At 37.6% G+C, this 25681-nt stretch overlaps 1 protein-coding gene across 2 annotated transcripts in view; it reads left to right on the top strand.

The window, feature by feature from the left end:
* Positions 1–25681, top strand: part of vps13a (vacuolar protein sorting 13 homolog A) — a 122052-nt gene that overhangs the window by 12382 nt on the left and 83989 nt on the right. For both annotated transcript variants that reach the window (XM_056246900.1, XM_056246901.1), the window contains exons 5-23: positions 5508–5609; positions 5689–5798; positions 5922–5981; positions 7361–7420; positions 7509–7589; positions 7681–7738; positions 8455–8582; positions 8669–8775; positions 11434–11605; positions 14556–14618; positions 14816–14948; positions 15879–15973; positions 16165–16307; positions 16730–16931; positions 19453–19567; positions 19842–19978; positions 21064–21196; positions 21274–21391; positions 24751–24895. In XM_056246900.1, coding sequence (XP_056102875.1) covers positions 5508–5609; positions 5689–5798; positions 5922–5981; positions 7361–7420; positions 7509–7589; positions 7681–7738; positions 8455–8582; positions 8669–8775; positions 11434–11605; positions 14556–14618; positions 14816–14948; positions 15879–15973; positions 16165–16307; positions 16730–16931; positions 19453–19567; positions 19842–19978; positions 21064–21196; positions 21274–21391; positions 24751–24895 — 2162 coding nt within the window. The remainder of the gene's footprint in view (positions 1–5507; positions 5610–5688; positions 5799–5921; positions 5982–7360; positions 7421–7508; positions 7590–7680; positions 7739–8454; positions 8583–8668; positions 8776–11433; positions 11606–14555; positions 14619–14815; positions 14949–15878; positions 15974–16164; positions 16308–16729; positions 16932–19452; positions 19568–19841; positions 19979–21063; positions 21197–21273; positions 21392–24750; positions 24896–25681) is intronic.

Raw genomic sequence — 25681 nt, 5'->3', positions numbered from 1 at the left:
ATCAATTAGTTTTCAGGAGTGTGTTCTTCATCAATTAGTGTCCAGGAGTGTGTTCTTCATCAATTAGTGTCCAGGAGTGTGTTCTTCATCAATTAGTGTTCAGGAGTGTGTTCTTCATTAGTGTTCTTCATCAATTAGTGTTCAGGAGTGTGTTCTTCATCAATTAGTGTTCAGGAGTGTGTTCTTCATTAGTGTTCTTCATCAATTAGTGTTCAGGAGTGTGTTCTTCATTAGTGTTCTTCATCAATTAGTGTCCAGGAGTGTGTTCTTCATTAGTGTTCTTCATCAATTAGTGTTCAGGAGTGTGTTCTTCATTAGTGTTCTTCATCAATTAGTGTCCAGGAGTGTGTTCTTCATCAATTAGTGTCCAGGAGTGTGTTCTTCATCAATTAGTGTCCAGGAGTGTGTTCTTCATTAGTGTTCTTCATCAATTAGTGTTCAGGAGTGTGTTCTTCATTAGTGTTCTTCATCAATTAGTGTTCAGGAGTGTGTTCTTCATCAATTAGTGTTCAGGAGTGTGTTCTTCATTAGTGTTCTTCATCAATTAGTGTTCAGGAGTGTGTTCTTCATTAGTGTTCTTCATCAATTACTGTCCAGGAGTGTGTTCTTCATTAGTGTTCTTCATCAATTAGTGTTCAGGAGTGTGTTCTTCATTAGTGTTCTTCATCAATTAGTGTTCAGGAGTGTGTTCTTCATCAATTAGTGTTCAGGAGTGTGTTCTTCATCAATTACTGTCCAGGAGTGTGTTCTTCATTAGTGTTCTTCATCAATTAGTGTTCAGGAGTGTGTTCTTCATTAGTGTTCTTCATCAATTAGTGTTCAGGAGTGTGTTCTTCATTAGTGTTCTTCATCAATTAGTGTCCAGGAGTGTGTTCTTCATCAATTAGTGTTCAGGAGTGTGTTCTTCATTAGTGTTCTTCATCAATTAGTGTTCAGGAGTGTGTTCTTCATTAGTGTTCATCAATTAGTGTTCAGGAGTGTGTTCTTCATCAATTAGTGTTCAGGAGTGTGTTCTTCATCAATTAGTGTTCAGGAGTGTGTTCTTCATCAATTAGTGTTCAGGAGTGTGTTCTTCATTAGTGTTCTTCATCAATTAGTGTTCAGGAGTGTGTTCTTCATTAGTGTTCTTCATCAATTAGTGTCCAGGAGTGTGTTCTTCATCAATTAGTGTTCAGGAGTGTGTTCTTCATTAGTGTTCTTCATCAATTAGTGTTCAGGAGTGTGTTCTTCATTAGTGTTCTTCATCAATTAGTGTTCAGGAGTGTGTTCTTCATTAGTGTTCTTCATCAATTAGTGTTCAGGAGTGTGTTCTTCATTAGTGTTCTTCATCAATTAGTGTCCAGGAGTGTGTTCTTCATCAATTAGTGTTCAGGAGTGTGTTCTTCATTAGTGTTCTTCATCAATTAGTGTTCAGGAGTGTGTTCTTCATTAGTGTTCTTCATCAATTAGTGTTCAGGAGTGTGTTCTTCATTAGTGTTCTTCATCAATTACTGTCCAGGAGTGTGTTCTTCATTAGTGTTCTTCATCAATTAGTGTTCAGGAGTGTGTTCTTCATCAATTAGTGTTCAGGAGTGTGTTCATTAGTGTTCTTCATCAATTAGTGTTCAGGAGTGTGTTCTTCATCAATTAGTGTTCAGGAGTGTGTTCTTCATTAGTGTTCTTCATCAATTAGTGTTCAGGAGTGTGTTCTTCATCAATTAGTGTTCAGGAGTGTGTTCTTCATCAATTAGTGTTCAGGAGTGTGTTCTTCATCAATTAGTGTTCAGGAGTGTGTTCTTCATCAATTAGTGTTCAGGAGTGTGTTCTTCATCAATTAGTGTTCAGGAGTGTGTTCTTCATCAATTAGTGTTCAGGAGTGTGTTCTTCATCAATTAGTGTTCAGGAGTGTGTTCTTCATCAATTAGTGTTCAGGAGTGTGTTCTTCATTAGTGTTCTTCATCAATTAGTGTTTAGGAGTGTGTTCTTCATCAATTAGTGTTCAGGAGTGTGTTCTTCATCAATTAGTGTTCAGGAATGTGTTCTTCATCAATTAGTGTTCAGGAGTGTGTTCTTCATCAATTAGTGTCCAGGAGTGTGTTCTTCATTAGTGTTCTTCATCAATTAGTGTTCAGGAGTGTGTTCTTCATCAATTAGTGTTCAGGAGTGTGTTCTTCATCAATTAGTGTTCAGGAGTGTGTTCTTCATCAATTAGTGTTCAGGAATGTGTTCTTCATCAATTAGTGTTCAGGAGTGTGTTCTTCATCAATTAGTGTCCAGGAGTGTGTTCTTCATTAGTGTTCTTCATCAATTAGTGTTCAGGAGTGTGTTCTTCATCAATTAGTGTTCAGGAGTGTGTTCTTCATTAGTGTTCTTCATCAATTAGTGTTCAGGAGTGTGTTCTTCATTAGTGTTCTTCATCAATTAGTGTTCAGGAGTGTGTTCTTCATCAATTAGTGTTCAGGAGTGTGTTCTTCATTAGTGTTCTTCATCAATTAGTGTTCAGGAGTGTGTTCTTCATTACTGTTCTTCATCAATTAGTGTTCAGTAGTGTGTTCTTCATCACTTAGTGTTCAGGAGTGTGTTCTTCATTAGTGTTCTTCATCAATTAGTGTCCAGGAGTGTGTTCTTCATCAATTAGTGTTCAGGAGTGTGTTCTTCATTAGTGTTCTTCATCAATTAGTGTTCAGGAGTGTGTTCTTCATCAATTAGTGTTCAGGAATGTGTTCTTCATTAGTGTTCTTCATCAATTAGTGTTCAGGAGTGTGTTCTTCATTAGTGTTCTTCATCAATTAGTGTTCAGGAGTGTGTTCTTCATCAATTAGTGTTCAGGAGTGTGTTCTTCATTAGTGTTCTTCATCAATTAGTGTTCAGGAGTGTGTTCTTCATCAATTAGTGTTCAGGAGTGTGTTCTTCATCAATTAGTGTCCAGGAGTGTGTTCTTCATTAGTGTTCTTCATCAATTAGTGTTCAGGAGTGTGTTCTTCATTAGTGTTCTTCATCAATTAGTGTTCAGGAGTGTGTTCTTCATTAGTGTTCTTCATCAATTAGTGTTCAGGAGTGTGTTCAGGAGTGTGTTCTTCATTAGTGTTCTTCATCAATTAGTGTTCAGGAGTGTGTTCTTCATTAGTGTTCTTCATCAATTAGTGTTCAGGAGTGTGTTCTTCATTAGTGTTCTTCATCAATTAGTGTTCAGGAGTGTGTTCTTCATCAGTTAGTGTCCAGGAGTGTGTTCTTCATTAGTGTTCTTCATCAATTAGTGTTCAGGAGTGTGTTCTTCATCAATTAGTGTTCAGGAGTGTGTTCTTCATCAATTAGTGTCCAGGAGTGTGTTCTTCATCAATTAGTGTCCAGGAGTGTGTTCTTCATCAATTAGTGTCCAGGAGTGTGTTCTTCATCAATTAGTGTCCAGGAGTGTGTTCTTCATCAATTAGTGTCCAGGAGTGTTTTTCTTCATCAATTAGTGTCCAGGAGTGTGTTCTTCATCAATTAGTGTTCAGGAGTGTGTTCTTCATTAGTGTTCTTCATCAATTAGTGTTCAGGAGTGTGTTCTTCATTAATTAGTGTTCAGGAATGTGTTCTTCATTAGTGTTCTTCATCAATTAGTGTTCAGGAGTGTGTTCTTCATCAATTAGTGTTCAGGAGTGTGTTCTTCATTAGTGTTCTTCATCAATTAGTGTTCAGGAGTGTGTTCTTCATCAGTTAGTGTCCAGGAGTGTGTTCTTCATCAATTAGTGTTCAGGAGTGTGTTCTTCATCAATTAGTGTTCAGGAGTGTGTTCTTCATTAGTGTTCTTCATCAATTAGTGTTCAGGAGTGTGTTCTTCATCAATTAGTGTCCAGGAGTGTGTTCTTCATCAATTAGTGTCCAGGAGTGTGTTTTTCATGTTAATGTTCATATGGGCTTGCAAAAATACAGACCTGTGCATGCATGTGTGCATCAACACACACACACACACACACACACACACACACAATTTTGACTATTACATGCTTTCTTTTTCACAGAGATGAACTTCATCCTCAAATCAGTGAGGCTCAGATCAATAAGGCCTATGTTCAATCATTAAAAAAATTAAACACAAAACCTGTCTTAACTGAAATAAAACAAGTTGACACAAAGATTGAATCCAATATTTGGTGATAAAATAGTGAGCGATTAATAAACCATTTTTTTGTAGGCTGGTCATTTTTGACCGGGAACACCACAAGTGTTATAGGGTTCAACACAGCACAAGGGTTAACATTACCTATAGCTGTTTGTGAATGTACAAGGTCTGCAAAGTTTCAAATATCAAAAGTGCACAATAAATAAAGTTAATGTCCCCTAAAAGAAAGAACCGATTCTGAACCGTACATACGTAGGTCTCTAGGGCTGCACAATATATTGAAATTATCGAAATATCGCAAATGTATATATCTTTAATAAGAATCAGGATATATTTAATTCATACAGTGAAAACTAAAGCAGTGTTTTATTTTTACATTTCATTATTCAGTTTCTGCTGTTAAAAAACCCTAATGTAGGATAACCTGAAGCCCTGAACACCGTGCTTTAAAACACTGATGTTCCCTTTCAGAAGCTGTAGGGATGTTTTCTTGTCACAAAAAGAATGTGAAACACGTATATTGTAGGTTACATAATAGATCATTTAAGTTTATTTTACAAGCATTATCGTATCGAATATCGCATTATTTAATGAGTTATCGCATATCGCATTTTTCTTCAATATCGTGACACATTTGCATAATGTCAGCCTGTGGTTTTCACTGGCTGCCCGTGAGCATCGTCTACTTTGCTCCCGCCTCAAACACTGGCTAGTTACTTAGTGATAAGATCTCATGAAATGACATTTTATTAGTGTTTGTATTGTGTAATCAGTATCAGTTGTAATGAGTATATTCATGTTCATTTATTGAAGTGTGATACTTAGGGGTGTAACAATATACCGTGTCACAATATATCGCAATACAAAAATGCAACTATGTATTGTGGATAGTTCACCCAAAATAAAAATTACTGTGTCGGGAAAAAATTCAAGTTTTTAGAGTTTTAGTGTCAGTACTACATTAAACTACTATATATAATGTTGAATATAGTGTATAATAATGCAATGGGGGAATATTTCGGGTTCCTGATAAGGCCAAATGTCTGATGTTACCAGTAAAAAGTGCTACATTATTTTAAATATATCTAGTCAGTGACAGAGTTCAAGCATATTCGTCTAAAATAATTCTGTTTTCAGCTTCAGAATCATGAATATGTTTATTCTGGTGTCTCTATTGTCCTGTGCGTTGGGTTTCCAGCGACAAGTCCAAGCCTATTAGTTAGCCTTTTAATCAACAGTACATTTTCTGTTAACATTTTATCATACGTCTTGGAGTATCGCAATAATATCGAATCGTGACGTGAGGGTATCGCTACACCCCTAGTGATACTCATTTGACTGCCAGGCGTCACAGAAGATCCCTGCATGCATGTGATCCTGCCAGTTTGCTTTGATAACAGGCTTCTTGAATTTGTTCACGCAGGTATAAAGTATGACGCCGAGAAGGAAGAGCGACAGCTTCAGGAGTCCCGGCAGAGGGAACTCCAGCGCATCGAGGAGACCAAACAGAAAGCAGCAGAGAAAGGTGCAGGAAATCATTTGAGATCACTTTGCTCGTTCACGGAGACGATTACACACATTTACATTTGTGTCTTTGTATTCAGAGGATCCAAAGGCAGAGAAGCAGGACACATTTGTGGAGAAACTGGTTACACAGGTGATCAAAAACGTGCAGGTGAAAATCTCCAACATACACGTCCGCTATGAGGATGATGTGAGTACTTCTGACATTTTCTGCAGGTTCTTGCATTAGAGCTTTTATGTGTGTTTTATCACTCATATGGCATGAGGTGTCGCAGACTTTTGAGTGTTTTCAATGTTGAACATGTTTTTTTAGGTCACTAATCCCAATGCTCCGCTCTCATTCGGGGTGTCGCTGCAGAACCTCAGTCTCCAGGTATGCCAATAATTTCATGCAAAATAAAATGATTTAATAATGACTTTATTGGATGAATTTTAAATAACCCGTCAAAAATACATGTCAAACCAAAATCAAGAAATAATAAGAGATAATGGCAATATATATATATTTAGCATAAAACAATAAAGCCTGTTTTATATATTATTTCTTAATAGAATAAATAATATATATTTAATAAATACTATGAATTTTTTTTTTGATTTAAAGTGAATTATATGTTAACATGTTATTTTGTAAATATATTATATATATTTATAAAAAATCTATAACTTTTATTTTGACGTAAATACATTATTTTATATTTACTATAAATAAAAATAGTAAGTATAATATTAGTGCTGTCAATCGATTAAAGAATGAACGAATTAATCGCACATTTTTCTGTAATTAATCGTGATTAATAAAACATAACATTACTTTTTTTTTTTACTTTTTTTTTTTATAAATCTACATTTAATCCCCAAATTAACATAGAAACAACATAAAGACAGTAGCCTGTATTTAAAATATTTGTTTAATGGCATATTTTTATTAAAGAAGGCCAGTATGATAGCAATACTGCTACTGATGTCTTTTTTTGTTTTCAATTTGAGCTATTAATTATAGCCATTCAGCATTAAAGTATAATTGAAAGCTATCGTTTTTTTTAAACATTTATTAGGTTTTTAAAAATGTCAACTTTTAATTTAAGTTAACTTGAAACAATCTTGACACAAACCCGTTATAATAAATGTCACATTTATCTGTATGCTTCATTATATCAGGGCTCAAATTTGTCTAGTGGCCAAGTCAGACCCGTTCAGATTTTTACTTGCTCTGTCAAAATGCAGAAAAAGTTATTGTTTTCATTGTTTTTGACGAATGTAACCTTGTAAACGGTGCTTTAAGATGTTCAGGTAGGTCTAACAGGTTAGAGAAATTGAATTATAGTTATCAAACACTTCACAGTCTTCACTGCATAAATTATAAATTAAACATAGATTAATCCTTAGTAAAACTACAAATGTTACTCCTTTTCTTTTGTTCTTTGATTATCATTAATAACTGGGATCACAACATCGGGTCACTTATGGATGAAAAAAAAGGATGCTGCGTTAATTGCATTAAATATTTTTAATGCGTTAAACTGAAGAAGAAAAAATTGCTTGCGTTAACGTGTTAAATTTGACAGCCCTAATATGTACATTTACAAACTTTTAAGTTAGATGTGATTAATCATAATCACATCTTTTATGCACCCCACGTTTAATATACTGTTTTATGTATACAATATATAGTTGTTTGTGGTGAAATACAACCTGGCTATGTGTTTGTCTGTCTACTCTGTATTATACAATTTTTGTTACATTTTCCAGACAGCTGATCAGAACTGGAACCCGTGTCTTCTGGATGAGAAAGCCAAGCTCTTTTTTAAGGTTTAAAACGGCTCTTTTTCACTTTCAGGGTTATGAGTAGCAAAGTTAACCAGTATTGTTCACTAATACCGCTTGTTTCTTCATTTAGCTCGTACGTTTGGACAATCTGTTTGCGTACTGGAACGTGAATTCAGAGCTTTACTCCAACCACAACCCCGAGGAGGCTCTGGTAGGCCTTCACATCTCCGTTTTATTCAGCTGTGAGTCTGAGGAAAACAAATCTCCCGTCTTCATTGATTGTTCATTTGTGTTTTTCACAGCGATACCTGAAGCACAGTGTAGCCGTCCAGAACGCTATCCCTCAGGATTATCATTTCAGTGAGTTCCTTCTTGCTTTTCATTCTCAAATGTGTTTTCAACAGTGTTTTATGATAATATGATCTATATTTTATTTTGTTTTGTTTTAGAGTTTGACAGCAAATAATGCTGTGCTTATGTTTGGTTTGGTTTAGTTTTTTTTGTCACAATCTTTGTGAACTGGCAAGAGTTGCATAAAGACTATTCAGAAGAAAAAAAACAGCATATGGTTTGGAATGACGTGAGAGTGTGTATTAATTTTGGGCTAAGTTTAGAAGACATACAGGTGAAACTCGAAAAGTTTGAATATCGTGCAAAAGTTCATTTATTTCAGTAATTCAACTTAAAAGGTGAAACTAATATATTATATATAGACTCATTACATGCAAAGTGAGATATTTCAAGCCTTTATTTGTTATAATTTGGATGATTATGGCTTACAGATATGAAAATTCACAATATTCAAATTTTGACTTTGGGGTTTTCATAAGCTGTAAGCCATAATCATCAAAATTATAACACATAAAGGCTTGAAATATCTCACTTTGCATGTAATGAGTCTATATAATGTATTAGTTTCACCTTTTAAGTTGAATTACTGAAATAAATGAACTTTTGCACGATATTCTAATCTCTCGAGTTTCACCTGTATTTGCAAATTCTTGCATTTGGATATTGTCTTTCTACTGAACAAATATAGTATCAAGAAAATACGAACCGACTTGTTTTTTGTTCAGTCTTTCGTCCAATATCTGCGAATGCCAAGCTGCGCATGAATCCTCGCTCCGATGTGGACTTCTCCTCGCCGAAAGTGGATCTAGTGGTGAACCTTGCTGAGGTGGCAGTGGAGCTGAGCCGGCCACAGGTGAGGAAAATGGGTTTCATTTGGTCTAATTCAGCAAACAAATAATGACAAATCATTCATATGACTTTACGGCGTTTATTTTCTAGTACGTCAGCATTCTGGAGCTGTTGGGTTCGGTGGATATGATGACCCGCAACCTTCCATACAGGAAATATCGTCCAAATGTGCCGGTTCACGCCAACGCTCATCAATGGTACGTGCATTTGGAGTGTGTGGTCTTGGATAATTAGGGGTTCAAGCACAAAGTGCGGAAACCCTATTGTAATTGAAAGGATTTGTAAAACTGATCGTGCAGACCAAACCGTAAGTGCTAGAGATTTGAAACCTGGCCAGATGGTAGGCATCAATTTGGGGAGAACCTATCAGAGTATGAGCCCGATTGGCCCATAGGTGGCGCTAGGCTTGGGCGGTAATACGGTAATATCGTATACCGCGGGATCTAAAAATAGCAACGGTATTAGTTTCAATATCGTCATACCGTCATAAAAAAAATCCAATGCACTTATATAGGAGACAAGGATTAAATATTAAATATAATTTATTTAATGGCTAAAAATGCTTATGTGTGGTTGTCATCACGTGACAGTGTGGAGGAGAAAGAGTGGGGGAGAGAGGGGGAAAGATGACAAGTTGCGCACCGAGTAACCTGGTCTCGAAGAAGAACACGACTTCTGCAGTTTGGCAGGGATGGGCATTTCAAGCAAAAATAATATTTGAAGATCGCCTGGTATTATTTGATTATTATTCGAAAATCGCACCCCTCCACCATATGCACGCACACATGCATGTAGGCTACACAGCTATACAGCGGAGCGGTGTGACACTTAAATAGGCTATAAGTAAAAAAAATTAAAAAAAAAAATTAAAAAAACTTATTTCTTTTCATATTTATGTTTAATAATATAATGTTGTTATTTTTTTTATTTCATCTATGTTGATTATATGAAAAGGAAACTGCATGAGATGAATAAGATAGGATCATAAGATGCCCAATATCGGAAAACATTTGGAATGGGTCAGACATGATTTTTGACCACTTATTACGTTTTGTTTTGTAGAAAGCCTTTCTTTAAAGTGAATTTCGTTTTGTATAAATTGTATCTTCATTTTAATCAATGTTTCATCAACGAATTGCCAGGATTAATAAATAAGAAGCATATATATTAGACAATATAAGCCAGCGCGTGAACTGGAGCGCGTCTCCTAAAAAAAAACGAAACTCAGCGTATAAGATAGAAATATCTGAGAAGTGTATATATATAGTATATATATAGTAAGCTTGAAATGTCTACTTTTAAACAAAACAATTAAAAACTAAAAGAAATGGCCTGCTCTCTGTAGGCGAATTCATATGAAGTGTGCATTTCTCTCGATGTGCGTTCACTATTGCGAAGATGCGAGTCTGCATCGTAAACTTTATCTGTGCAGCCTCTGACATAGAAAGTTTTTCATTAATAAACAATTCAAATGTTTCATGCATAATAATTACTTTTGCCGGTTCTTTGTGGGAAGCTTTATGCGTGCTTTGAGATGCAGAATAGGCAATATATTACGAAAACGCTCATTATGGTTTAGCATTCTCTCCTATATATATTTAAGTAATTTAATCAATATAAATATGTGATTAGACTAATGGCTTAAATCAACTACTACTAGTCAACTAGAAAAAAAAAACTTTAGTCGTGCACGGGCAGCCCAACTTCACATGTTTTCTAACCAGCATGTCACTGCGGGCATTCTGAGCGCGCGACGCTGAGTGGCCTGAGCACGCGGCGCGTGATCTTCAGAAATGCGCTCTCTGCTCTGGAGGAAATATTACCACTCCGCTCGCATGCTCTGGTGTGAGACAATGTGCATCTTCTCCTGTTGTCTGAGAGTTGATTGACAGCTTTTAGATGCATTATTGGCATCGCCACCCTCTGGTTGAACGTGTCACCACCGCATCAGAACGGAAAACATGGGGATTTTTTATAGACAATAATCCCACAACCTATTCCATATTCTATAATAAAATCAATTAATTGAATATTCGAAAATTGTGACTCATCCCTGCACAAACCAACAGTTTGGTGATGCCGTCTGAGCCTTATGTCATAATTTTTAATTAGTCACGCGGTAATACCATATACCGTGGTAAAATAGGGAGGAGGTTTGACGGTATCAAAATTTGGATACCGCCCAAGCCTAGGTGGCGCTACAGCAACCAAAAGTACTAAATTGCTCATACCTCCTAGACCGCTGGACTTAGAATCAATGTTTTACACCACTGTGATCCTTGGCTCAAGACGGACAAAATGTATTTCTCCAATTTTGATTTAGGCAGCAAAAATGTTCTGCTATGTCGAATTTTGTCCAAAACCTACTTTTGCGAACTAGTCCCTGGTTTTTCGCCCGATCGGAACCAGACCAGTCTAGGACAATTCTCTGGACTAGTCTAGATCAATAATTATCTAAAAAAAAAGTTGAACTTTTGCATTTGGGTGCCTATAACAGGGTCATTTAGAAAAGGGGTGTGGCAAAATACACTCAATAGCCTATAAATCCTAAAGAAAAACTCAGAACTTCACAAAAATTGATGAGCACATGTGGCATAACATAGTAAACAAGCATGCAAAGTTTTATGGAGATCGGACCACAGGTGGCGCTATAACTGTTAAAAAGCTTTGAAAACCATATATTTCCTATGGTAAATTGCCTGTATTGGTTGTAAATGCTCTTACTAAATAAAACTTAATGTCTTTTGATGCTTTTGTGCTTAAAGGCCTGAAATGCTTGAACCCCGATAAATGATGCTTGCAGCTTTAATTCAATTTGTAGTTGTGTAATTCTGTGAGGTCTGTGCTTTCCACAGGTGGAGGTATGTGATCACAGGCGTTTTGGAGGTCAACATCAAGCCCCGCCTTCACATGTGGTCGTGGCAACATATCCGACGCCATCGGCAACATGTGAAAAAGTACAGGGAGATCTATAAGAACAAAATCACCAGTAAGAAACCTGCAGAGAGTCTGCTGAAGGAGCTTGAGGTGGGTGAGCACTGCGCATGCGTCACTCGACAGGGGAAATGCTGCCGGTATTTACTTGCTCTCGTCGTTCCACACCCATTTGCTCTTATCTTTTTACTGTTGAACACAAAAATGAGAAATCTCAATTGTTTTTTGTTTTAGTTTGTTGTTTTGACAGGCATGGTCACTATGAAGGGTGAACTGCAAATATGGCTTTGTTTTTGTTTGTTTTGTTTTTGGTTTGTTGTTTTTGTTTAGGAGTTTGATGTTTTGAGATCACTTAGAATTTTCTACAGCTCATTTTGTCTGTTTTTTTATATTTATTATTTTATTGAAATTTCTTGGAAATATATTTTTTTGCATTGTTTCGTCAGCAGAACAATCCAAAAACACATTTATATCTATCCCTCACAGGCTCACTTTAATTTCCATTAAAGGGATAGTTCACTTTGAAATTAATTGTTGATATGTATTAGCTTACCTCAAGGGCATCCAAGATGTAGGTGTCTTTGTTTCCGCAGTAGTTTCAATTTTGATATTTTTAGGTCAAACCGTTCTTGTCTGTCAGTCATATAATGCAGGTCTATGGTCACCACCTCAAAGAGCATGCACAGAGAAGTCCAAATTAAACATGATTTAATGACTCGTAAATGTAAGTACACATTGATGGCCTAAAGGCCTGTTTACACCGGGACGAATTTCGCGCGCGTTATTCGTCGACGTTTAACGCCTCGTGACTAAACAAAGGGCGCCTATGCGAGTGTGCACACCGACGCGTAAAACGCCACGCGTAAAAGCGCCATTTTTTAAAAAACGCCTCGGGTTCGTCTTTTTGGTTTGACGCACCGCGTCAAAAACTATCCGACCAATGAGATTGGTGCTTTTGCTCACGTGTCTGGAGCTTCTGAAGTTACAGTAAAACACAACTTGGGGGCGCTCAAACACAAAACGGTCTTGCCGAGCACACATACGTAATGGCGAAGAAGATATACAGCGCACACTCTGCCGGGAAGAAATAAGACGAGGAAGATGCAAGGCTAGATGAATGTAAAGCTGCTGGTCTTGTTGGTGTCTTTATAAAGAGACACCAACGACAATAAAGAACTATATGACAAACGCGACAAACTTGCTCTCTTCTTCTGAGTGACAAGCGAGTGTCAGAAGCGTAGTTGCGCAGCGCCACTTTGTGGACCGGGGTATTTCTGTTTTACATTAAGCGCCATCTAATGTCAGGGAATGAATTTGCGTGTTCACTCGGCTCATCGTCAGCGAAAATCGCTTGGGTGTGAACACAAAAAACACGTTAAAAAACGCTGACGAATAACGCCCCGTTCACACTACAAGCGACTTTGTCGCTGCATGTCGCCAGTGGCTGGCGATGAGGTCGCTAGTGGGAGTTCCCACTACTGGTTGCCTTTATGAATGACATCCAATGATGTGGAGAAGGATCATACGCGCTCCGCTCCTATTGGTTGTCGCTCCCGAAAGTCGCTCCTCATTTGCATAAAGTTAAACAGATCTCAACTTTGTCGCGTCGCCAGACACGCCCCATCCGGTCGCCAACGGACGCTGTCGCGCGTGTAGCCGGAAATCGCCAGCTCCCCATTGAAATGAATGGTATCGCGTCGCGTGTAGTGTGAACGGGGCTTAACGAGAGCCGATATTCGTCCCGGTGTGCACAGGCCTTTAGACACGAAACGAGCGGTTTGTGTGAGAAAACGAACAGTATTTATATCGTTTTTACCTCTTATAACGCACAGACCGAACCGCCGGCGCCCTCAGATCACTTGGACGTGGCTGTGTTTACAAGAGGTAAAAACGATATAAATACTGTTCGTTTTCTCACCCAAACTGCTCGTTTCGTGTCTTAGGCCATCAATGTGTACTTACATTTACGAGTCATTAAATCATGTTTAATTTGGACTTCTCTGTGCATGCTCTTTGAGGTGGTGACCATAGACCTGCATTATATGACTGACAGACAAGAACGGTTTGACCTAAAAATATCAAAATTGAAACTACTGCGGAAACAAAGACACCTACATCTTGGATGCCCTTGAGGTAAGCTAAAACATACCAAAAATTAATTTCAAAGTGAACTATCCCTTTAAAATCAAAGATGGCGCTGCTGTGAATAAGGTCTATTCTGCTTCAAATTACACAGTGATACGGGACAAATATAAACAGAATAACAGACATTAGTGTACAACAGATATACAGTCGTCGTCACTATTAACCGTATTTGTGAAATTGCAAATAAGGCTGTGGTTTGGTTTTTGTTTTAATAACCGTGCGCACTATGAATGGTATTTGTGAAATGGTTTGGTTTGTTGTTTTGTTTTGACATTTGACAATCACTATGAAAGGTTTGGTTGGTTTTTATGTTTTTGTTTTGTTTTTTTGTTTTGGCGTTTGACAGTTGTGGTCACTAAACTGTATTTGTGAAATGGCAAATAATGCTGTGCTGTAGTCTTTGTGAACTGGCAAGAACTGCATAAAGACTATTCAGAAAATATGATAAAAAAAATAACAGCATATTGGTTTGGAATGACGAGAGCGTGTTTTAATTTTTGGCTAACTTTAGTATTTAGATTTTGTTTTTTTCTGAACAAATTTAGTATACATTACTTTAATATGCTCTGTAATACCTTAATACTGCATTAGATAAAAAAAAAACTTTTAAAGTGAGCATAACGCTTCTGTTCTGAAAAAGATTGAGCGTCTGTTGACTGATGCATGATGCTACTTTACATTAAAAGAAACAATGTAACATAGTTCAATTCGCAGTACTTAAAAAAATAAAATAAAATAAAAAGTCCATAAATCTAGTGTGTTTGTTCGAAATGGATCATTTCTAATACAGTTCATTTTTAACTACTTTTTTAAGCTTAAAATGTGGCAAAAAAACAATTAAACCTGATGTTATTTCCATGACCGCTCTGTAACCTTGTTACTTTTGTTCACCCTTAAGGACACGGAAAGAACCCTGGATATATTCAACATCACAATGGCAAGACAGCAAGCTGAGATGGAGGTGACGTGACATCAGTTTCACAGTCGTATAATATTAATAGATCATTTGAATCCTGAATACAGTGTGGCCTATGGATCATATAACTGGAAGTGTGTTCCTGTAGCTCAGCTAGCAAAGTGAAGGTCTTGGTCTGACTCTCCAGTTTCTAACTGAACCACACCTGTTGACTCTTGCATGTCGTGCGGCTGGTGTTGTAGGCCTCGAAGGCGGGGCTCAGGATAAACCGTCCCGGGGTGAAGGTGGAGGAGGAACAGTCACAGGGCTGGTTCGGCTGGATGTGGAACTGGTCTGGAGAAAGTGAAACGCAAACCAAAGACGTCAAAACAGGAGGTTTGACTGCGCTCTGTATCTGTTTAGTAAAGCATAACTAGTCCTGCACAGAATCTGTGGTCTAGAATTCTCTAGAAATAGGGTTAACATTACATTAAACTGTCATGTGGTTGGTTTTGACACTGGCTGTCATGAGGCCATTATAACTGTGTCATGAATATTTTTCTTTACCTCAACTACAGTGGTACAAATTGAATTTGTCATTAAAAAGTTATAATGGCCTCATGACAGCCAATGTCAAAACCAACCACATGACAGTTTAATGTAATGATAACCCATAAAGCTAAGTGGTTTCTTAAGTTTGATAATTAATCTGCTATGACAGGTTGTGTTGTCTTAGTAATGTCAAGTTGTCATGACAAAGACACTGACAGGTTATATGATGTATTGGTTTATGTCAAGTTGTCATAACAAAGACATCTCAAACAATGTCATATTTGCATTAAAAATGTCATAATTGAGCGAATGACACTTAATGACAGTTGTCATAAACATGCGTAAAACCTCCTTTATATTATATGATTATGAAGGTGTCATGTCAGTCTTATGCACACCCCTTCAAGTAAAGTGTTACCCATTAAATTTAACATTTAATTTAATATTCAACAATATTATTGATCTGCCTGCATTGACAGCATTATATGAGATCTGATCTGAGCTGGACGATGACATCACGGTTTTCTCCAGAGCGGCTATATATATAAATGAACTAAATTAATAACTTTTTTACAACAAAATGAAACATCGCTGAACTTGCTTAAGCTGGACTGTGACACTATTTTCTTCTGGAAACAAACTTTGTTGCATTATTTTCCTGTTATCTCTGTAAAGCTGCTTTGAAACAATCTGTATTGTAAAAAGCGCTATATAAATAAATTTATGTGGTTCCTAATATTCCACATTTATGTAGATCTGTTTCATATCTCTCAGGTTTTGATGGGCTAATGACCCCAGCAGAGAAAGCCAAACTGTACGCTGCCATTGGATACAGCGAGACAGCCGTCAATCCTAACCTGCCAAAAAAGGTTAATGACAAACAATCACAGCATATATAAATCCACTCTCCTCTTATAGATAGTGTTAATGCAAGACGTTTTTCCCAACTTTTAGCCTTCTAAATATTTAGCCTTCTCACATAAGTTAATCCAGTTTGTTGAAATGAAACTCAACTTTATGTAAGGCATCACCCCTCTGACTTATACTTTTGTTTTTGCAGTTTGAAAGTATGAAGATAAACTTCCAGCTTCTCCGCCTGTCCCTGTCAATCAAAGAGAGCCGAGAGAAGGCGGAGATAATCAAACTGTCCGTCATTGATCTGAAAGCCATGCTGGCTCAAAGACCTGCGGCTCAAGCAATAAAGTACGCCTTCACATCATCTCCTGTCAAACTGCTACGCTCATTTTTGTTTACCACTTCTTTATTACAATTATCAAATGCTTGAATCCCACTTTTATTTATTTGAAGGAATGTGTATGTGTTCAATACAACTGATTACCCCAGAAAATACTTTCAATTTTGTTTCTGTTTGTGAAACAAGCACAAAACCTGCTTACAATGCCCTTACACTGGAAGTCTATAGGGCAGTATCTGTCACATGATGGACACCAGAAAGGGAATTTTAGATCAAATGTACTAAATAAATAATATAAGTGTTTTAGACAGGTGCACGTTTGTCTTTTTAACCCTTCAAAATGTCTTGACACATGGCTGACTTCCTTTGTTGAGAACGTTTTTTGTTTGTTGTTTAAACTCAGATGTGTGATATAATGTTTTTTCCCCAGGATCTCTGTTCAGCTGTCAGCGTTTGAAGTGTCGGGTCTCCCACGAGGCAATTCGGCCCCTGTCCTGCTGTCGCCACGTCATGTGGACGGGATGAAAGATAAGACTCTTCTGAACCTCATGTTCGAGACGAACCCGCTGGACGCGAGTGCGGACCAGAGACTCCGCATCGAGTCCCAGGCGCTGGAGATCATCTATGATGCTGTGAGTGTCCGGAAGCATCTCTCTTTGCCAGGGATTCACAAACTTTTTTTCTTTGTCAGCTGAATCAATATTCCCTAGTCATACAATATTTCCTTGATTTTTCCTGAGAAATTAAGTCAAAAGTAAAATAATTTAACAACACATTTGCGTAATCACGGTTCTCTAAAGTGTTGGTTCATTGTCACATGACATGCAGATAAATAAATGATTTTATTTTTCTATGTCATAGTTTTTTAGGGCTGCAGAATTTGGTCCAAAACTTAGTTTGTCAAATATTGCCATTGTGATTTGAAAAGATGTTTGATAAACATTTCATCTCATTTGAACACGTCTCATGGATGTTGAGACATCCATGTAAAATGAACCAAGATGCCACACTCGAAATAGTTGCTTTTTTTAGGGCGTTCACATACTAAAGGGACATGGTGATGGAAAAAATATGAGATGGGATGAAAAATAATTTAATGCTTTTGCATTCTCTCAGAAATGTTTTGATACTTTGTGTCCGTTTAAAAAAGACCACAAAAGTTTCTTGGGGCAGTGCAAAACATTGAAATATTTTTCCTCCCATCTCATATTTTCCCATCACCATGTCCCTTTAGGGGCTCCGTATGTGAACACTCTTTCCTTGAGCAAAGTCTTTGCATTGGACTCAAACCTATTTTGATATTGTCTCACATCACATTTAAACTGACGTTCTAGGAACCCAATCAAATTAAATATAATACAAATAATTAAGTATAAATATTAATATATGTTACATATTATAGTTACAAAAATGTATATATGTATATATATTTGTATTATGACAATAGCAATATTTATCAGTTTAAAGGGATAGTTCACTTTGAAATTAATTTTTGGTATGTTTTAGCTTACCTCAAGGGCATCCAAGATGTACGTGTCTTTGTTTCCGCAGTAGTTTCAATTTTGATATTTTTAGGTCAAACCGTTCTTGTCTGTCAGTCATATAATGCAGGTCTATGGTCACCACCTCAAAGAGCATGCACAGAGAAGTCCAAATTAAACATGATTTAATGACTCGTAAATGTAAGTACACATTGATGGCCTAAGACACGAAACGAGCGGTTTGTGTGAGAAAACGAACAGTATTTATATCGTTTTTCCCTCTTGTAAACACAGCCACGTCCAAGTGATCTGAGGGCGCGGGCGCTTCGGTCTTTTCCGGAAAGCTCCGGGAGTGATCTCTCGCGCGTGTACGTCACTCATTGTTTACACAGAACAGAGATTGTAGGTAAGAAGGCTAATTAAAAGGGAACTAATTTGCGCTTATCCGGGATGTTTAAACCGTCGTAAAAGAAAACAATTCCAAAAAAATAAAAAATAAAACAAGTGACGTACACGCGCGAGAGATCACTTTCGGCGCTTTCCGGAAAAGACCGAAGCGCCGGCGCCCTCAGATCACTTGGACGTGGCTGTGTTTACAAGAGGTAAAAACGATATAAATACTGTTCGTTTTCTCACACAAACCGCTCGTTTCGTGTCTTAGGCCATCAATGTGTACTTACATTTACAAGTCATTAAATCATGTTTAATTTGGACTTCTCTGTGCATGCTCTTTGAGGTGGTGACCATAGACCTGCATTATATGACTGACAGACAAGAACGGTTTGACCTAAAAATATCAAAATTTAAACTACTGTGGACACAAAGACACCTACATCTTGGATGCCCTTGAGGTAAGCTAATACATATCAACAATTAATTTCAAAGTGAACTATCCCATTAAGGACTTTCAACTGCTTCATACTTTTTCCAGCACTTCAAAGCTCTAAATATCATTTTAATATGATGACCAATAAAAAAACAAAAAATGTTTTCTTTAAAAAATGTTTGTTATAATTAACCTAGTTATAATAGGTTCTTGTTACAAATCTGGTAAATGCTGAATACTTGTGCCATGCACAGAGGGTGGGGGGGATAGGGGTCTTGAGAGACGCTTGATAGGCGTCTACATAATTCTCCTTTACTGTAATTTTACTCTCATCTACCTATTGTTGTTTATTTTGTCATCATTGTTGCATGTTCATTGTAAAGCGTCCTTGAGCCCTGGAAAGGCGCTATATAAATAAAACATTATTATTATTATTTAGCCACTCCTAAAAAAAACAATCACTGGAAATAATGCAAATGTGAATAGAAAATGATCCTGGTGCCGATTGTGTTCCCAAATGCATGTTATATGCGACTCAAACTCACAGCATAGATGGAGATGAAGTCTGTGTGGAGCAGCATTGACTGTGAACCGGCTAAAAACACCAGGTCATGAGCTGCACGTGTGCAAATGAACAGAGCACATCGCAGCCTAGTGCATTTTGATAATGGATCCATCCAATCCATAATGAGATTTTGTTATTTTATTTATTGTGTATTTTAGTGATTTTAATTGTACATTTTTATGATAGAATGAATTACTCACAAACCCCCGTTTGGGAAACCCTGCTCTATGCTATGGATGGATCGTGGCATGTTTATTAAGTGTTTTTTTGTTTGTTTGTAGATGACAGTGAACAGTATGTCAGCTTTCTTCATGCCTCCTAAAGACCTGCAGCTGGATGAACTGACCAACGCCACCCTCATGAAGCTGGAGCTGTTCAGAGACAAGACCTCCACAGGTGTGTGTGTGTGTGTGTGGACTCGCATACCATGTACTTGTTTAACATGTTAGCTAGACCGTTCTTGGCCAATATAAGCTGCAATGCCATTATAGGCAAGGGCCAAGCTATCATAAATGCAGATTTCCTATGCATTTTAGGCTTTTATAAGTTAAAATAACTTCTATTTATTTAAAATTAAAAAAAAAAATGTATTTATCAAAATTGTACCTTTTATCTGTGGTTATTAAATGGTAGCTACTACTACTAAAACGGTATTGTTCATTGTTGGCAGGGCTGATGTACATCATTGAGACTCAGAAGGTTCTTGATCTGAAGATAAACTTCATGGCCTCATATGTCATTGTGCCAGAAAACGGCTTTTATGACCCCAAGCACAACCTTGCCATTCTGGATTTGGGTCATTTCCAGGTAAAAACAGCTCCCTGTCAGTGCACATGGCTGTTTATAATTTTTTTTTTTGGTTATTGGATTATAGAGATTTGAATAAGAATTCAGCGAAATGCTTTTCTAATAATTTATATCAGGCAAAACATGTAAAGTCTTTTGAAAGTGAAGAAATGTGAATTCCCTGTTGTAACGCTGTCTATAAAAACCCTGTCTGTATGTATACACACACACACACACACACACACACATATATATATATATATATATATATATATATATATATATATATATATATATATATATATATACTACACACACACACACCGTTTCGCTTCAGAAGACATTGATTTAACCACTGGGGTCGTATGGATTACCGTTCTAATCGCTGTGTGTGGTATGCATGATATGGACTCACAGAGATCTAATATTTTCCTAAAAAAAATCTTTGTGTTTATCAGAGGAAAGAAAGTTAAATCATTGACTCACCCTTTATTTGTTTTCTTGCACAATATACAGTCAAACCAAAAATTATTCAAACACCAGATATCATTTTTTATATATTTGTTTACTAGTGGGTGTAGGACACTATAGTCCATTTATGTAAGTAAGGATAGCAAAATAAATAAACTGTGACATATTATACCCAATAATTCTTCATACAGTGACTACCAGTAAAAATATTCAGACACTTTGACCTGATCATGTTTTGCTGAAGTGTTTTTTCTTTAATTGCTAATGCGACCTTTTTACACCACAGACTGAACAACATGAAGCATTGCTTGGTGATTGGTTGAGCTAAACTGGTATAATCTAATTGTGTAGTTAAAATTACCAGCTGACAGATATTCAACATGACTCATGTGTGAGACAGTCTAACAGAAGGACCGACAAAACCAGTGAAATATCAACTGATCTGATAACTCTGAGTTCTTGTCATATTGTATTACCATTTTCTAAACTATAGCGAATAAACTGATAATGTGAGAAATTTTTGAAGGTGTCTGAACACATTTTGATTTGACTGTAAATGGTGTTTTATAAATGTAAATAAATCTGTCTTAACGTTTTAGAAAGTAATAATTGGTTGTGTGTGTGTGTGTGTGCAGATGTCCAGTCAGAGCAGAGCGGACCTGCCTCAGCTGTCTGCGGTCAGCAGCACTATCGAGGACATCATGTCTCGAGCGTATGACAGCTTTGATATCCAGCTGAGCAGTTTACAGTTCCTCTACACCAAAGCAGGTGCGCAGACATGCACAATAACTGATCAAATGTAGACATCACAGGGCTGTAGTTCATCATGCTGTGTGTCGTCTCAGGTGGAGACTGGAAGTGGGCTCGTCCGCTGAGACAGTCTGCGTTCCACATCCTCGAGCCTGTAGACCTGAAGGTGGTCTTCAGTCGAGCCATGGTGGTCACGGACTCCAGAATGCCCAAGTAAGCAGGAATTTACATTTACATTTATGCATTTGGCAGACGCTTTTATCCCAAGCGACTTCCATTGCATTTCAAGGTACACATTCACATTCTTATCAGTTCTTGCTTTCCCTGGGAATCGAACCCAGGACCTTGGCGTTGCAAGCGCCAACGCTCTACTGTTCGAGCTACAGGAAAGCAAATTTCACTCTCTGGTGTGCAGTTCTTCTTATTTGCACATCACATATTATTAGGGCTGCCCCCAAGTAGTCGACTAACCGTTAGTCGACTAGAAAAAGCTTAGTCAACCAAAATTGTATTAGTCGTTTAGTCGCAGAAAACGCGAAATCACACAGGCTGTAACAGACAGATCGTTAAAGCTGCAGTCCGTAGCTTTCTTGGGGTTAAAAATGATCCAAAATACATATTTGAGAAAATACATAACCAGCCAGTGTTCAAAACGCTCTGCTTGCCTTAGCTCGATTCAAAGCGGTAAGCTTGTAATAATGTTTTTAATTCCAGTGGTGCTGGTGGATTTCCGCCGGAGATTCGAGCATGTCTTTGCGTCATTACGTCACATCTGTACACACACATCTGTACACACACACACATCTGTACACACACGTCTGTACACACACATCTGTACACTCTCGGCTAGTAGGCTATATTGCGTGTGAGGATGTTGGAGGTGGAGATTTATAGCCTTTTCTCACAGCACTTGATATAATTAAACTTATCAATTTGATGGCGGATCCAGAAATATTCAAACGATGATCACCAGTGACAACAGATTCACCCGCTGTAACATGCAAAAGACTTCGTTCGGACTTCGGAGTGGCTACAGAAAAAAAGAGACTGCAACCGGATCCATGCGAAAACAAGGATAATATCGGAAGGACATTACAGTCACGCAATCCTGACGTTGTTAACATTAACAATTTGAGAACAAAGTATAATTTGCACGGTTTTGCGTCATATGATAAGCGATCGTTACATTTAATCAGTGCGATTTACTGCAATGTCAGAACCAGAACAAAGGTGGTTGTTACTTACTAGTTCAGATGACATTTTCCGGTGAAAATTCGTATGTTGGTCATCCTTCCAAAAAGAATAATCTGTGATTCTGAATGCCAGTATCGACACCGGCGCGGTGACTGACAGCACACTCTCCTCAAACATAGTGTTCATCCGCGCGGTGCCGTGTCGAGGGTGTTGAAGTACAACTCAGTAAAGTTGATAATTCCGCGAATGACTGCAATTGCAGATTTCGAACAGAGATGGCGACAAAGAGGAAAAACTACGGACTGCAGCTTTAACGGCAGGAAATCCTAACATTCGACTATCATTTATCAAACTCAGATATGGCTTATGAGTTGAAACATGTAAGTAGCAGCACTTTACAAGTCCGCTCGCTCTAATGTTAACCTAGACAAATGTGCGCTATTATTAGGTGCATATCCAAGTGTTTGTGTGGAGAGTGTGTTTTCTCCATGACTTATAAACACCAGTACATCACTTACATTTAACTTAAAATACTCCGTCATTTTTGGTCATACAGATAAGAGTAATGCAAACTGTAAAGGGTCTACTTTTATTTCTGTAAACTCACAAAACGTTGTGTTTTTGTAAAAAATGGTGCTTTCTGTCGATTCGGTCTCGAGCGCAAATGAACGAAACTCATGAGACATGAGAAATATTTCTATTGGAAGCTTGAAATTTTTACATTTGAATGAACATAAATATTATCAGATTATGTAATCTGTATGAAACATGCATATATACGCGTGTCCACTACTGCGAAGACCACTCACCATTGTTGGCTTAATCCTTGCAGCCAAAAACACAGAAAACATTACCAATAAATTATTAAAATGTTTATACAGTCTTGTTAGTTTTTTTTTCACGACACATTCATAATCATTACGTTTGCCGGTGCGCTGTGGCAAGCTTTATGTTTGAATTTGTGTGCTGATTAGCAGTGATGGGAATAACGGCGTTATAAATAACGCCGTTACTAACGGCATTACTTTTTCCAGTAACGAGTAATCTAATTGATTACTCTTCTCATCTTAATAACGCTGTTCCCGTTACTGCCAAAAAATGCGGCGCGTTACTATAACTGATGAAGCTGTTTTTTTTTTTTTTCATCAGACCAACTAGTTCTCTGAGCGAGAGGCAAATACTTTTTTTACTGTTCTTCCTTGGTTAGTGGGCAGAGCACGAGACAAACGCATAAATGCTGACGACTGAGGTAGAGTAAAATGTCATTGTAAGCCAATCAGAGGTAGAGTTGGGCGGGTGTTCGAAAGCACGCATAGTAGTGATGGGCATTCGGCTCTTTTGACTCAGCTCACTGAAAAGAGCCGGCTCTTTTGGCTCACAAACGGCTCTTTAAATGACTTTGACTATAATATTTATATTTTTATTACATAATTATTTAATTTCTATAGGCTAAATTTGTAAAAATAGAGTCGGCTCTTTAGATATGTGAGCCAGCTCCCGACGTTCACCTAAAAGAGCCGGCTCTTAGAGTCGGCTCATTCGCGAATAGCGAACGACCCATCAAAAGCTCATTCGCGAACGAGTCGATCCATCATCACTAACGGCTAACGCTCATGAATTGCGAATCATAACGCATAGTCGGACAGGACAGGACACACAATGAACAACACAAGCAAGCCAGTCAGTCAACGAGAGACAGGTATGGCGACGAGCTTAACAAGCTTAATTTAATTTTGCCCAGTTGTGGCCTGTTGAGGGGCAATAAATATCAAAAGTTCCAAAACATCTATTGTGTTATTTGCATTGATCCACTATATAAACATAATATCTACATGGCATTTGATTGGAGGCTAGTCCCACAGCAACATTTTTTTTTTAGATGTGTGTACAATGTTTCATGTTTCTGTTAATAATGTATTGTATTAAGTGTCCATTTCATTATAATATTCAGATTTATCATAAATAATTGAACATGCACATGTATTGTAAGTTCCGTTAAAGAGGGGTAGAGGTGGGGTCACATTTGAGCATTTAAAATTTAATTTTACTTGAAAGTAACGCAATAGTTACTTTCTTAAGTAACTAGTTACTTTTAAAATTTGTAACTGAGTAACTAATTTAGTTACTTTTTGGAAGTAGTAACTAGTAACTGTAACTAATTACTTTTTAAAAGTAACTTGCCCAACACTGCTGATTAGGCTATTTTATATAGGCAATTAAAGGCGCATTATTATGATTTATGGCTTATTAATATAAACGCGCGATTAGTTGCCTTATGACTTAAATGAACGACTACTAGTCGAACTAGAAAAATCTTTAGTCGAGGGCAGCCCTACGTGCATTGGTATATTTGTACCTAAGATTTTTTTTTTCTTCAGGTTTAAGATTTATGGTGAGCTCCCTCTGCTGTCTCTGCGTATCTCTGATGATAAAGTGCGTGGCGTCCTGGCATTGCTCAGAAGTATTCCTCTTCCCGAGAGCCGGCCCGCTCCTCAGACGAGAGGCCCACAGGTTACACCCAAGGTAATTAAAGGAATGTTAATGGGTAGGGCTGTACGTTAAAGGTGCTGTGTGTAACATAAAAATACCACAATATGTTTGCAGATATTTAGGAAACATGCTAAGTTCACATACTCGTTTCTCTGAAAAACACTTCTACAGACAGTTATTTTACTTATTATTTTACACGTTCCGCGTTGTCAGACGGTTTCTGTTTCGGTCTGTGTGACTCCGCCCACTGCCAGTTCAGCCAATAGTATTTTGACACCCGGGATGCCAGTTGGCGGGAAACACAGCGTATCGCAGCCATGGAAACGAGCAAACAAACTGGGTCAGAGATTGCAGATTCCACACAACCTAAAAAGCCTTGATATCCATCTAATAATCTCATATTATATTAAAAAGTGGATAAATCAACTCATTAACTTACAGTGTGTAAGTCTTCTCGGTTTTCGTTGTCAATTGCGCTCATTCCTGTTGCGTGTCTTCAAACTGGCAACCCGTGTGAGCGTCGAGTCTGAGGAGGTGGGGGAAACAACGGTCTCTGATATTTTGAATTTGGACTGCAGTACCTATTTCAACCACTAGCTGTCATTCTTACAGTCAGCACCTTTAACTTTTTTTTTTACACAATAGCTGGGTTTCAGTCACGTGATTATGATGACGCGCGAAATTCAGATGGAGAGCAGGGAGTGAAGAGCGCAATGGACGAGATGGAGGACAGTCCGTACTGTCCTACTTTACACGCTATTACAAGAGAAAGATATAAACAAAAAATCAAACATATGTTGGACGTGATCCTTGCGTTAT

The sequence above is a fragment of the Rhinichthys klamathensis genome, unplaced genomic scaffold (genome assembly GCF_029890125.1).
Source record: "Rhinichthys klamathensis goyatoka isolate OS25496 unplaced genomic scaffold, OSU_Roscu_1.1 h1tg000040l_1, whole genome shotgun sequence".
Classification (NCBI taxonomy): Eukaryota; Metazoa; Chordata; class Actinopteri; order Cypriniformes; family Leuciscidae; genus Rhinichthys; species Rhinichthys klamathensis.
This window is presented reverse-complemented; position numbering and strand designations above follow the sequence as displayed.